The sequence below is a fragment of the Chiroxiphia lanceolata genome, chromosome 2 (assembly GCF_009829145.1).
Source record: "Chiroxiphia lanceolata isolate bChiLan1 chromosome 2, bChiLan1.pri, whole genome shotgun sequence".
Lineage (NCBI taxonomy): Eukaryota > Metazoa > Chordata > Aves > Passeriformes > Pipridae > Chiroxiphia > Chiroxiphia lanceolata.
The window spans coordinates 104,889,130-104,904,508 of record NC_045638.1 but is presented as its reverse complement, the minus strand read 5'-3'; the positions used below and the strand labels follow the sequence as shown (position 1 = coordinate 104,904,508).

General features: G+C 41.3%; 1 protein-coding gene across 1 annotated transcript in view; it reads right to left on the bottom strand.

The window, feature by feature from the left end:
* APP (amyloid beta precursor protein) overlaps positions 1–15,379 on the bottom strand; it is a 204,558-nt gene that overhangs the window by 20,426 nt on the left and 168,753 nt on the right. The window contains 2 exon segments of the mRNA XM_032680859.1: positions 351–404; positions 7,209–7,430. Of these exon segments, the coding sequence (XP_032536750.1) occupies positions 351–404; positions 7,209–7,430 (276 nt within the window).

Here is a 15,379-nt window from a genome sequence, read left to right as displayed (position 1 = left end):
GACATTTTTATCATACATTCCCAAATTAAAAGCAGTGTCTGCACTAAGGGGTATCAACTCTACCCCCTCCTACACCTGCCAACACATTATGGCTGGAAGGGATGAGAACTTGCTATGAATCAGTGCTGGGTCTCTGGTCCCACTCCCTCTGCAAGCACACATCCTGAACACTCTGGACACGGAGGGCACTGACACAGGGGAATTTGCGTGGAAACACTCCCTTGGGTCACGGAGTAGCATCACATTTTATAAGAGGGGTACACGAAACCAAAGGTTAATCATTTCAGCTGAAGCAGACCACATGCATGCCAGGAAATACAGGTTAGGTAAAAGCCATGCAAGTCATGTACCTGGTCGTGTGGTGAGTCCTCTGTCTGCAGCCGGGCGGGCATCCACTGGCTCAACTGGGCATGTGCAGGAAAGAAACAAAAAGCAAACAGAAATAAACAAAATCCCCCAAATCATAAAGTCAAGTGCTCTTCTGTTGGGACAGTGCAGGAGACACATAGTGTACAGAGTTACCAAAGCAAAAGCTAGAAAAGATCTGCCTTCGGTCAATCCTGGAAGTAAAAGGAAGGGGAAAGGCATGACTTCACAAGGAAAGCTTCACAGCTGATGCATCAATTTTACATCATATTCTGGTTACTGCTTCAAGTGAGAAACAATTAAGACCAAAGAATTTCTGTCAACAGAATGGACCTATACTCGTTATGTGCAAAATTTTTCCCATTGTTTGATCAGAACTGGCAGCCAGAACAGACATGATGAGATTCTGCAGCCGCTCCTGATCAATACTGACTTATAAACCTACTGAATCCATCCTTTTTCCTTTCAACAGGGATTCTTTACAGCACTAACTATAAGGTTTGAAAAAAATAAAGTGCATTTTGAAAATACAATCAATACTTCATTCCTATATGTTCTGATTTGTAGACAGCATATTTGTCTTCCAGTTTTTGAAAGGGAACCACAGAAGAAATACCACTTTCTATCCAACTGTGTGCCCTGTTGTTTTACAAAACTCTTGTATTACCCTACAAAGGCTTTTTCAGCTAAAATCTAAGGTTGATGGACCTCACTGGCATTAACAGAAAAACAGGATTTCTAAAACTCGGAGTTGTTTGAATCAGTGCCTACTGCTTCAGTTAAGTCCAAACATTCAGGTTTTTACCCCTCTTTTTCTCTCTTTTACTCCAATCCTGTTGCCTTCCTTATCTACCCAAGTGACAGTGTCAGAAAGAACTTCAATTCGGAAATAAAGTGTTACGTTGTTCCTTAAGAATTCAGAATTTTAACATATGGTATTCTCATTCATTTGAATTTCTGGATTCAGGTATGAGCCTTCAGAAGCAGTACGTGAGCAACAATAACATAGGAAACCTGACAAAACCTCAGTTTTCAATCACAAAGATCTGTTCATCTTACTTGGCACCAGAAAATCACACAAACCTGAGGAGACTGCTGACTTAAGCAAGAGAAATGCCCATCTTCTCAGGGAGCCTGTGCCACTGTTCCTGTGGGTTTGACAACCAACCCACTACACTTTTAAGCGAGAGCCTGTAAGTGGCTCCCGTGTCCTTTGCACACAGGAGATGTGCACTAGCTCCTGCCTCTGGGAAAAAAGCAGTAAGTCAGCTCTAGAGTAGCTGCAGAATAAAAGAGCATTGGCACATCTGACTTGCTTGTGTTTCCAGAAGGGCAAACTTTTCACAGAGCTTGGTGGTCTGGTGCTGCAGAGACAAGCCACCGAGGCACTTCCTCTCACAGTAGTTCAGAGTGGCACTAGCAGACCATGTAATTGTAACATAGCTCTGTACAAAACCCAATTTCCACCCTTAATTAAAAACTACAATTTTGAGTATTTTCCTATTAATGTCTTCTGCCCGGTTTTCAATATTGTCGGCACCAACCCTCAGGCAGGTCAGCAGTGATTTTCAGTGGCAAGGACTGAAGGGAAGGAACAACCAAGGAAGGAAAGTGTCGGCACCACCCTCAGCAGGTCGCAGTGATTTTCATGCAGGACTGAAGGAAGGAACAACCAAGACCAACATGACCTAACTGCTCCTGCAGACTGCTCCTCTGTCATCCTGGTTCCTGCCTTCTCCCTAGAAGGCTGAGGTGGTTTTATTTCCCTCCCTCCCTACATGCCCACAGCTATGGAGAACTGAGGAGCAGCTTGTGGGTAGCAACCGAAATGGGAGCAGGTGAAGGGACAGAAGGATGGAGGAGGAAGCTTCTGTTGTACAGTAGCGTGGACCTGACCTCAGGGTAATGCAGTATTTGTGGTGAGGTGAAAGTATTAATAATGAATAATTCTTCCTGTCACCTATAATTTTGGAAGTACTTTACAGGAGAAAAGGCAACATCACTGGCACAGTTCATAACTGACACAGAAGTGAAATGACCTGCTCAAGGTCACAACCAATTGCAGGGCAAAAACTGGAGGCAAAAGCTAAGTGCCAAGGGTCTTCCAAAGCAGATCATGATTCCAGGCAGCACGATACAAAAAGCCTAGTTTCTGGAGAGCCTGAGCTACCACCTTTTGAATTTCAGTTGCATTTTAAAGCCTGCTTGCTCTGCCCCAGTATTAATGCATGCACAAACTGAAGTTAACTCTGAAAGTCTTGTCTGAGTTTTCTCACAGCCTGTTCCAGTGGATCACATCACCTCACAACAGATGATGAAGAGGGGAGAAATTTAAACCTATTACAGCATTTATCAATAATCAAAACTCAAAGATATACTGTGTGTTACTATAAAAACCTTCATTCATTTTGACGCTCCAGAATCATATTTGTCTTGAACTTCCATGTGCACAGAAATACACTGAAGTAACACTGAAAATTCATTTTCCAAAAAGGCTCATCAAACTAAATTGGTAGGTATCTGCTTACACTGACTACTCAGGTTTCATCCAGGCTAACATCCCACCTTTATCTAACACCAATACATCTCAGAAAGCAAGAGAGAATGTGTTTGCTTCTCTTTTTGAAAATGAAAGAAAGGTGCATCAAAGAGCAGGTACAAACCAGCAGGTGAGGCTATGAGATGCTCTACCTACCAGGAACAGTGTTGAAGGGAGTAATTGGACAAATCAAAAGGGTAACACAGTACATTTACAGGAATCTCACTTTAGATAAATACTTTGTCACTAAGGCTACCTGTAACTGCAGGTTAAATTATAGAGAGTAAACCACCAAACCCAGTTAGTCACTGGCAAAATGCCCAGGGGGCTTGGCAGTGTCAGAGCTTCACAACTCTTGGGGGTTTGCCTCCACCTCTGAAGGTGTGTTTTTCATTGTTAAAACACAATTTCCTGACAGTTTAGTGGTGCCTACTGCAGGGTCCTCAGAGAGTGGTTTTGGCCAACCTAATCTGTGTCGCAATATGGTCGACATCCATTCAGCCTGCAAGTGGTGTAGTGAATTGCCTGCTGCTTTGGATTAACTTTTATGGACATTTATGGGGAAACTACCTCAGGAGCAAAAAAGGAAGGAAGTACTTGCAGAAAATACTGGGCTAGGCTAGACTTTCAAGGTCTATCTATTTTTAGACTATTTTCACTTATTCATCAGTAAAAGCAATTTTAGAAAAATAAACTATTTGCATAAAACCCACCCTTTCACCTAAATATGCATTTTAGATTGAGAAAATTTCAAATGGAGTCATGAAACCTTAAGATTATATGACAACATACCAATCCAACACATTATTAATATCTCCTGGTGAGACCTGGGATTAGATCTGGGTCATGGAAGGAAATAGGCATGGGAATTAATGACAAATTTAAGGTATTCTTTTGTAATATAATTTCATCACTTCTACACAGAATACTGAATACTTTGAGACCAAGATTTAATGGCTCCATTTCCTTCCACTTCTGCCACAGTCATGTTTTGGTTCAAGCATTCCTGAAATGGTTCATTAAGAACAAGTCTCATTGCAATGCCTGTTGGAGGGGGTGAGATCCCAGGTCCTAACCCAGCCTGCTCCAGGATCTGTTCTGTTGCTTCTCAGACACTGACAGTCCCATCAGAAATTTGTTTTAATTTGCAATGATGTAAATGCAAATTGATTTAAAGGCAGATTTGCAATGATGTAAATGATTTACCCGGTGTGCCTGCTGAGGACTGAAGAAAACAACTGCTTACACAGTGCAACAGCTCTTTGCAGTGAGGAAGTTGGGACCCTCACTCTACCTAGAAACCCACCTGCACACGCCGAGCTGGCAGCACGCTGGGTTTGTGTTCAGCAGTTTTAAATGAGTTGACTTCAGATTTCAAACTAGACCAAAACAGAATCAACAACTGACCTTGCAACTTGCCTGCCATCTGAAACTCCTGTGGTAGTCTCTGTTCAATCTACTGGGTCACCTGCTCGGCACATTCCCCAGGCACCAGGTCGTTCACAGGGAACATGCTGTGATTTTCTTGGTGATGCTGAGCACTCTCAGCTCCCACTCAAGCAAACAGAAGCTGAGATGCTCAGCATTTCCCAGCAACAGGAGATGCTACCATCACTAACACTGCAATGGTCAGTCACTCCACGGTATCTGAGGTTTCTCTAGCATGTGATTTTTAAGCTGATACCTTTTTTGATCAATGGTTATTCACTGTAAAGCACTAGTGACTTACTCAGTTCTGCATAAAATACAAAAGCCTCCCTCCATAAGGGAAGTTTTTGTGAGAAAAAGGCTATGCAGAAATATCTTCAGTGGACAGGGAAAGGAAAAAAGGAGAAGGAGAAAATCACGTAAATTGTTATTTACTTCTTGCTACTTCCAAAGCATATTGTAACAAGACAGAAATCACGTTTTTGGAAGCAATGTAGACAAAGCCTGAAATAAGACCATGGTCACAGAAGAAAACAGGCATGGGAAGCGAAGACAAACGGCACAGTGAGTCCTGGGATTCTGGAACAAGAGCTGGGAGACAAACACAACGGCAAAAAATGAAGCTGTGAAATTCCCCTTTGATGCTATAGGCAAAGATATAGAATGAGTGTCTAAAGAAAGAGAGACGGTATTACAGACACGATCACATTAACAACACTGTGGTTTGGGTAGACGACAGAGAAATATAATAGGAAGCAAGAAGGACTTGAAGAGGTTTAAGTCATCGAATAATTTCCACTTCTAACTGTTCAGACTTGAACAATAATAATGGTTGACCTAACAGACTTGTTTGCTGCAAACTTCATGACAATACAATTCTGATGTAAAAAACCAAAACTAAATCCCAACGATTTAGTTCATAGACATGAAAGTTTAAAGAGATTTCCATAGTAAACACTAAGCAGTGCTGCAATAAAGCACATATGCATTAAAACACACAGGATTCATAATTAACACTATGTGATTCCAGGCAGGAGAGTTTTTGTTTCTTATTTGCTGTCATACATTTTAAAAGGAGAACCATGCTCAATTACTTGCCTGTGGGAATTCAGTGTCACATTGATGTACCCTTCATTATTAAATTCTGAGCTTAGCCAGGTTTCTGAAGGAAAAATACGCTTGTATGATTAAACTGTGGGTATGTCTGGGTGCACCGTCTACCTGATAACTTCTGAACCTGGTGACTGAAATCAGTACGTTTTGAAAGCTGGGAGGACAGACATCAAAAGTAATTAATGCCCCGCAAGTTTCATAAAAGCAGGCAGTGGGTATAGAAACTGATGCCCTGGATGCCTCAGCTATGGCAAAAACTGCAGTGAGAGCTGAACCGGAAAGTTCCTGCAGGACAGACACCAGCAGCCAGACTGTGACCTGCTCCTGGCAGACAGCCCTGACACGTGCAGGTTGCAGCTCATTCCCCAGGAAAATTAGGTTCATCCTGCCAGCCTGGCCAGCCGTCTGCACCCTTGCCTGATGCATTCCAGCCAGCTGCTCTCGCTGTCACCCGGCTGCAAGTGCCCTTCACACACGTCTGGAGCCCTTGTCGCCACATCCTGCCTCCTGGTCCCTGCTGCTGGCTCTGCTCTTTTACTGGGTCCCTTCCTGGCACTCTGATTTTAGCCCTGAGCAGCTTCTCCTCTTCCCCTCAGATCCGTACACCTCTGCCTCACTGATTTGCTGACCTTTGTGCAGCTCTTTTCTTTTGCCTGATCCTAGGCTTCTCTGACTCCTGCGGACAACCCGCTTTGATCAAAAAAATGGTTCTAACTCCATTGATTTCACCTGCCACCAACACCAGACCTGGCAAATCTATGTCCATGTCTCATGCTTCATCTCCCAAGCAGCCAGTTGCCCACAGTCACTCATACATTGTGCTGGAGCGAGACTAACTGTGTAAGGCTGGTCTCAGAACTCATTCTGAGGGCAGGTATGGCCTAAGCCAGTGGCTTCAAAAGACTGGGAGGATATTAATGTCTGTGCAGTTCAGCTACAAATCACAAATTTGCCTGAAAAGACTTCTGTAGTTCCAGGCTCTGTGTGACTCTATTGTGGTTTTGCAGTAACAAACTTTCACTGATGTAATTAACTTGGCATCAGTAACTCTGCAGTTGAACTGACAGAGAAAAATAAACACAATAGGAAGAACTTTAATAATATGAATGAAGTCCTTCAGATTAATTTGCTTTCTGATTAATTGGCTCCAGTGCCTAAGTGAATTTACCAATTCCAGATTATACATAAATTATTGAAGCAGCATGTGGTCACTTCAACAGATTAGTCCATAAGCAACATAAAATACTCCTCAGGAAAAAACTTTTCACTAGCCAGTTGCATCGCTGAGTATGTAGAACATTTCTGCAGTACATTCCAGACAAACAGTGTAGGGTGGGAAATAAAATCTGTCATGCTAGGATTGCTGTAATCATTTTCATGCCAGCAAATAAAAAGCTCTACCTTAACTAAAACACTCATTTCATTGTGGCACAAATCTAAGAACTTATCTATCTCCCTTGGCTCATTGTCATGTATCTTATAAAGACTGTCACTCATAATCTCCTAGAATTGATTATGGTTTGTTTCTAAAGGAAGTAAGCTCAACACTGAAATGTACTGTGTGTCTAAATTCCAAATTTTAGTCAGGGCTTTCTGTTCCATCAAAAAGACACAACTGACATGGCAGATGAGCTCTAAACTTATATTTCAGAACCTCTATCCTGCTTACATCAGAAAAATGTCAATTTTCAGGGAACAATATGAAAAGAAACCATAAAGCTCAGCTCAGAATATTCCGTGGTTTCTCCCTCTGTTGTACAACCTTCATTTTCAGTATTGGCTGGAACAGAATCAACTCCAAAGGGATGCCATGGCTGAAGATCATCTAGGCTGAAGTCTCCATCCACTGGAAGAAGTTCAACTGTAGTCTTGGTTTCCGTCAATGAAGGCATGAGAGCATCATTTCCATAGCTGATTCTGGGTTCGCTGATCATATTGGCCAAAACATCATCAGAGTAGTTCTGCTCTTTCTGAAGTAATTCATCTGCAAGGAAATTTCAATGCAGAAATTATCTGAAAGAGCCTGCATTTCACAGGACCTATTTTCAATGCTACTGAAGTAATAATTAACTGCTGCGAGATTCTGTTTTCTTATGATAAAGTAAGTAAGGCACTTTTTATACATCAACCAGAATTGTCCAATACTGTTTCCTACCCGCATTTCTACTACATATGAGTTCACAGATCTGTGCTATACAAGTTCTTTAACTCTTCCTCACCACTTTTAAAGAAAGCACTAAACAACTCCCTTTAACTCAACATGTTGCCATAAGTCAACTGGTGAGAGGCTAACAGGAAGGAATGTCTTTGTAATTTCCCCTTCTTCTTAAATATTCACTGCCAAAGCTCATTACAGCTTTTAAATCCTAAATCACCACATCAATTACTGTATTAAATTGGGTTTACTGTAACACATCAAATCTGAAGAAACTTGATTTTTAACATATATAACTTCACCAAAACACTGAAGTAGTTATTTGTTAAAAGCAGTAATAGACATCTGCAGGCAAATGATTTTACAAGCAACCAGGACCTAAAGCTGTGCAGTATTGTCTGTGTTATGAGGGGTTTTATTTCCTTGAAGCAGGGTGAGAACAATCAAAGCACTTTTCAGCTCCATCCGGTGTACAGGACACTCAGCATTAATATAAGCTTGCTTCATTATTTCAATCCCTTCTCACATCAATTCTCTCCTCACCCAGAAAGACATGGCCTGTTGGAGCAAGTCCAGAGGAGGCCACAAAGTTGATCAGAGGGATGGAGCATCTTTCCTTGAAGACAGGCTGAGAGAGCTGGAGTTGTTCAGATGGGAGAAAGAAAACCCCAAGGAGAACTCACTGTGGCCTTTCAACACTTAATATTAAATTCGTTAAATATAAGAAAGATGGGCCAAACCTTTTAGCAGGACTTTTGCGACAAGACAAAGGGTGGTGGTTTTAAACTGAAGGAGGGTCCATTTAGGCAAGATATAAGGAAGGTTTTTGCAACAAGGGTGGTAGATGCCCCATTCCTGGAAACATCCAAGGCCAGGCTGGATGGAGTCTGAGCAGCCTGACCTAGTTGAAGATGTCCCTGCTCACTGCAGAGGGGGCTGGACTAGAGGACCTTCAAAGGTCTCCTCCAATCCAAACCATTCTATAGTTCTATTCTCCATCCCCTCCTTCACTGTCATTTGTTTTTGCAGGAGAAACACACTGTTTTTAAGTACTTTGAGGGAACTTGGTGCACAAGAACATTCAAGTGAACAACTGCAGCAAAGGAGGTAAGTAACTGCTAATAAGGCACCAATGTAATTAGTAAGCAGGTGTCACAGAGCTAAATAGTTCATAACAGGAGACCGTAAAGGTTGCATTACTAGAGAACAAGTGGTTATGCACATGAGCACACACATAGCAGCTGATGGATGATACAACAGTTTTATTAAGACTGGTTTGCCTGCACTTCATTAAGGACCCCATCTGTCACCGCTTCATGTCCACATCTCAACCAGGTAGCAATCCAGGGACAGGAATCATCATTTCTACTGCTGGGCCCTTAACATCACTTATACGGGTTCACTTATTTCCCAGCAGCATCAGTGATGAAGAGAATGTAAATTTCTATACACATTCTAGCTTTAGACCCCTCAGCAAAATCTTTTGAATGTTATTTTCCTCCTAACTTTACACCAAGCCATACACCTCAGAAGCACAATGTAAACATGCAGCAGCCTCAGTAAGGGCCCTCACCAAGACATGAGCAATAGAGCTGGCACTGCTTCAGTGCCTTTATCAACAATGATGTAATGGGGCTCTGCTCTGCAATGTCTCTTAAAGACCATCTTGAGAAAGCTGATGCAACTCTCTGACACACAATTTCTACAACACTAAGTTCAAAACATCAAAAATAAACAAAAAGTTGTAACCTCAGCCCTGGGGCAAATATGTTCTGAATACTGTAATATTATCTTTTAAAACAAAATTTCCTGTTTAAACAGCAATTATTTGAGCACAAGGTAAGCCTGATGTGTACACAAAATTTAATTCTGTGATTTAATTTGTCCATTAGAATTACTTACTAAGACAGTATAGAAAGCCTACATCATACTGAATTGTTTTTATCTTCATGTTAATTTTATTGAAAACAGTGTTAATTTATAAGATACCTACTAAATCTTCAGCATGGAAGGCAAATCTGATTTTTGTCTCCCCACTGCCCTTACAGTAATCCTTTTTCAAATTAAACCACCTCCTTGTATCAGAGGAGAGACATGTGAAGCACCTTGATATTCTGAGCAGACACACTATCATGTGACAGGTGTGAATTTTCATTAGATAGGGATGAAGAGACTTTACAAAAAGGAGCTGGATGTTAGTGGCCTGAGGGAGAAGTCTGGTGTCCATGAGCCTTGTAGGGAGCCACAGATGATCACAGCTGAGCACACTGTAATACCATGTCATCATGGACCACGGGAGAGACTATCACAGTATTATATCTTAGTGCCTGCAAACCTTATGAAAAACAGGAACTGAAGAGTTTTGAGGTGCAGATCCCCTCATTCCCACTGTCCTCCCTGTTCCCAGAGGATGGTAAGAGGCACTGCAGAGAGCTGCAGCCCACCCAGCAGCGGCAGGGAGTGATGCTGGGGGAGCTGTGCCCTGGGCAGTGCCAATCCTGCACAATCACCCCTTTGCCCTGGGCAGTGCCAATCCTGCACAATTCCTGTCCATTCCCTGCTGCTGTCCCTGTGTCATCACGGACAAATGGTGCATGGAGGGGAAGGAAGAACCTGAGGTCCGGAGCGGAGGAGCAGCACCAGGGCTGGCACAGCACTCAGGGGAGGCCACAGTGCAGGCACAGCTGGGCCTGCCAGGCTGACAGAGAGGGGCACCCAACTCCCATGATTATATCCAAACCCCTGGAGGCTGGGAGGGATTGCACACAAAGTCTGTCTCAGTGCTCTGAAGCGGTAGCACGTCCTTGCCCGGTGCTCGCAGGCTCCGTTGTTTCCCACTCAGCTGTGGCGCAGAGCACGGACAGGAACTGACCTGCACAATAGCTCAAGTGAGGCAGACAGATACTACAACCAGCAGATTATGATCACATTCATTTAACAAGCAGGGAAACAATGGCCAAAATGAATCAAGCCCATCTGACAGGATGAATCAGACACTGAATGACAGTGAGAAATTGGAAGTGCCTGGCATAGACACTGTGCCGGAGTCCATCACACTGAGGCAGCTGTGTCTGCATTGAGTAAATGATTTGCAAACAATTGCTTCAATCTCTGAACTGCTAAAAAAAGTTTGCCTTAGGATTTCCAGTTATTGACACTAGCTGGCAAAGCCCCAGATCAATTTTTCAGTGTTGATTTTGTTCTGAGTATCGATGGCTACTTGAATCATCGGCTACTCTAAAGGAAAACCATGGAGCGCCACTGCTACCCATCAACACAGTTCTCCCTCCCTCCTTCACAGCTACCAACTCAATTCCCCCACCCTGCAAAAGACAATTCTCTAAATAAGCAGGGAGTACAGTCACAGCTGGAGGCTAGGATGTGTGTTCAAGACTGTTTCAGGGTTTTATTTGTATGGAGAATATTTTTTATTAGTTGCTGGAAATAGAGAGATTCTAGGCTGCTCCTGAAAATTTCATCTCCCATCAAACCAATGGGACAAAAATTCTGTGACAATCTTCCTATGATAAATGTTTTCTTGCTCACCTCATTATCTCCTTGTAGTGCTCTGCTAAGCCTTGCCACTGAGAAGAATAAAGAGGATGTCCAAATTTTTTGGACCCTGAGAGCATGTGCTCAAAAACATCCATGACCTTGGGAAAAACCCATGCTCAGCTGGGACCTCAAACCTCCCACCAGCTTTGAATTTGGTGTGAGGATCCACAATTGCTGCTTCTCCTCCAGACACCCAAAATTCTCCTTCAGGCACCTAAACCTTATCTTTCTCAGGATGAGAGACAGGCTTTATTTCTGGTACTTTAATAAAACGCTTCTTGGATTTCTCATGATCTGTAAGCAAGCTTCACTCATTCTTGGGCTCACTGCAGGCATTTCCCCATGGGTCAATACAACTCAACAACAGCATTTAGAAAAATTGAAGTGTAATATGTTTGGGGAACTGGATAAAACATAATACCACTACAACTGCCTTCAAGCCTTATCAAGACTATTGTGTAATCCCACAAAAGCAAAGAAGGAGCTGAAGAAAAGAAATAAAACTTATTACAAAGTCTTCTGGTGGATGCTGGATTGTTAGAAGCCATGTGTCCCCAACGGTCCAAGACCACACTTCTATCTGTAAAGCTTTGCAAAGAGCACTGTGCTAGAGAAGATATCACAACAAATCCCAACAGAGGTGATGGAGTCTTGGAGTTGCAAAAACCATGCTATGCTCTGACCTTGCCCACTTTTTACTGGCACACAGCGTTGTTTCTGATGTTGGACTCGGGGGCTACTTCCCAGCCCTTCATTGGCACAGCTATAATGATAGATACTTCACGTGGAACAGTGTCTCTTGCTTCCCTGGAACACCAGCAAATCATCAGCTAACTTTCAAACCATAATTTTTATTTAGCTCCTAGTTTATTATTTAAAATTTCCAAAAATAATTATAATATTTGTTTGTTGTGTTTTGAAGGAGCTCATCTACCAGATGAAAAGCTCTGCAATCACTATTATGTGCAAGGCTTTTGAATTTACTTGAAAAGCAGCTTTAAAATTAGCACTTATAATTTTGGAAGTTCTGCAAAGCCATTTAAGGTCTTAAACCACATTAGAAACAAAGTGCACCCAAAACACCTCTAATTAAGACTAATTAGGACACCACCAAATTACATGCCATAGTTTTGACCCAACACAAAACCCCTTTTGTAAAATGCCATCTACATGATAGAACATATACTGATGCAACAAAGATGGGCTTGGAAACCAGCTCAAATAAACTGGTACAAATGCAGAGTTTTATTGTCTCCTATTTATCATCAGCGACCCTTCAGTCTGAGCTGATCACGTGTTTTTCCCAAAGTTAGTTGTTTTTGAGCATGTCCTTTCAAAATGACAAAACTAAAAAGTGTCAGCAACCTCCCTGTTCTTCCTAACAGCAGAAATTGGAATGCCTGAGTCCTAGTGATGGCTTCATTTGCACGGGCACACATATTGCCTGACACCAGCCTGAAGGCTCTTAAATCGTGCACATGCTGTATGTCACAATTAGGATTCACTAAGAACACTGACACAAACGTTTATTACAGTCTGTGTGGTAAGAGGTAACATGTTTAGCTGCATTTTTCAGTTGTGTGCCTACTTTACAGGCTAATTCAGTATGCCATGTTGTCTTCTAAAGGAGTTGCACTGAGATAATGCTGTCAGGTTTTTACTAACTTTGAGTGTCTGCATCTTGTCAGCTGTATGAATCAGAACTCCTCCAAAACTGGTAAAAAAGAAAACAAGACCTCTGTGCCTTATTGGAGAGTGAAGCTCTGCTGAATTTCAAGCATATTGTTATTCTAAGATGTCTTGCTACATCAAGCACTGTAAGATCTTAATGCTACCTACTGCTAGGTGTCATAATTATAACATCACCAAGCCACAAAACACAATTATGTGGTATTCAGCGTTGAACTAATTCATTTGTATAGTACAAGTCAAATATAATTTAGAGAGCAACTCTGATGAGAACTTCATTGAAAGTGACCTGCCTACTGGAGGGTGTGAGAGTGGCTTTGTTGCCTGCACGCTTTGAAGATGATGATAGAGGAGCGATATGCTGCAACGTTACTGTGAAATATGGGAATGCCAACCTGCAATGCTCAGATCCACACTGACAGAGCAACACGACCACCCTATCAGATTTAAGCTTTGCCTCCTGGCCAGCTTGTGAAATTATGCCACAGGTTTTCTTATCTGTAAACTTTTACAGTGCACCATGTCACTCCCTCAAGGTTAAAGGGAGACAGAAAGATCAAGAACCATGGAAAACAGCATTTCATGGCTTTTATTTTCCCTCCTTTAGTGACATCACTACTAGGGCAAGAGCAAGTAGCAGCAGCAGCCCTCCATGTTTCAGAAATTCCTAATGTGTGTGAAAATCTTTTTCAATAAGGTGAAAAAGTTCTCAGAAAGGGAACATTTAAGGTATCAAGAAACAGTTGACCTAAGACATTTTTCCTAGAAATCAGTAAGGGAATAACCATCCCATAGCTTTAGACAGTACCTTGTTGGCTAAGAACCTAACTTTAGAAAACACACATCTCAACTTAAGAAGAGATGCAATAATTAAAACCATACTAAAAAGAACACACTTCTAATATATTTCAAAAAAATCACAACTTGAACACTTCCATTTCTTTCCCATTTCTTGCTGCTTCTCCTCTTTTGGCATATGTGGATTTCACTGTTTCCCAAATCACATCAATTAAAACAACCCAACTGAGTCTTGCCCTGTCAGCAGGTACACAGATTAATGCTTCAGTTCAATTTGCCTGGCACACTTTTTGTCTTAAATCACAGAAAGACCCTCAAAGATGTTTAACCTATATACTGAACAAATGTCCTTTTGTTGATCACAGGTTTTCTGGCAGTGAACAGTGTCCAAAGCTTGGATGACCCAATTCAGAAAAACACCTATTACCATGTAATGATTAATTTCAATATGACCTAGATGCCTTTTTCATTAGAGATGGACTTCAATGCAAATTTAGTTTTGTACATGCCTATGCAATATTGAGACCTTGAGCAGAGGTTCATGAGAATTTCCACACCACTTCTTCAAGGAAGAACCAGAATCATCCTCCCCCCTTTTTACAGCCTGCTATGAAACTCAAGGTATGAAATTTTGTCTAATTTTCTAAGACAGCTGCTATGACACTCTTTACCTCCAGTGACAGAACACTGTAATTACTACAGACCCTTAGCTACCTAACAGCTAGCATGAATTAGTCATTACACTCAATTAATAGTCAATATATGATTATAGCTCTGTGCACATTATAATTTTTTTAGTATTTCACAGCCAGTCCACCTGAGTAATGATTGCATTTTCACCCCTCCGTTCAAAGCAGAGGTAGTAAAGGAAGCTGTGGGATAAATAAGTCCAAAACCAGAAGCTTGTGTCATCTTTGAGAGTTAGTAAACAGAAATTAAAGACCTTGCTCTTTCCTTTAAAAATTCATGCCTTTTTATCCATTTCTGTGGTCCCCTCATTCGATATGGTTAACTAATAATATTGTCTCAAAAAATAAGTCACATCCTTAAAAGCTCTGGATTTAAATGTAGAGAAATCCTACTTTCATGTTATGGCACTCTTCTGTGTAAAAATTCTGAATGAAACATTTGGTACACTGAGCCCAATGTTTTCACATTGTAAACAGTTCCCCTCCAAGTAAGCTATGGCAACAACCCAGTATCAAGGCAGACAAGGAAAAATTAAAAATACTTGGGGAAAAAATTGAATTGAAACTATAACCATAATCAGAACATATATTGTATGTCATCATCCTGATCCACGTAAGGCACTGTGACAAATTCTCCAAGTTAAATTTAACTCCACATTTAATTCCAAATTACGTATCATTTAGTGCTTCAAATAGGCTGAAGATTCTAAATTAAAACAAATAAACAGCCCTACCAATCGTCATTGATATTGTCTGCCAGATGAATCAGCAATCATTATTATTCCTCAGACTTGTGTGAAGTAAAAAAAGCCAACTACATTTCCATCTTAAGTAGCTTATAAGTGAAACTGCTCTGCAAAAAACCATGTTATATGAAACACCTGCTACAGAATTTTATTGCATTATTTTCTGAAAATAATTATTTACTTAATTTACCTTATAAATTATTTATTGGTCTTACTGATAAATAATCAGATCTATTTGCCAACCTTATAATACACAGTAATATTACTACTATATTTCTTTGAGTATAAAACTCAAAACTGC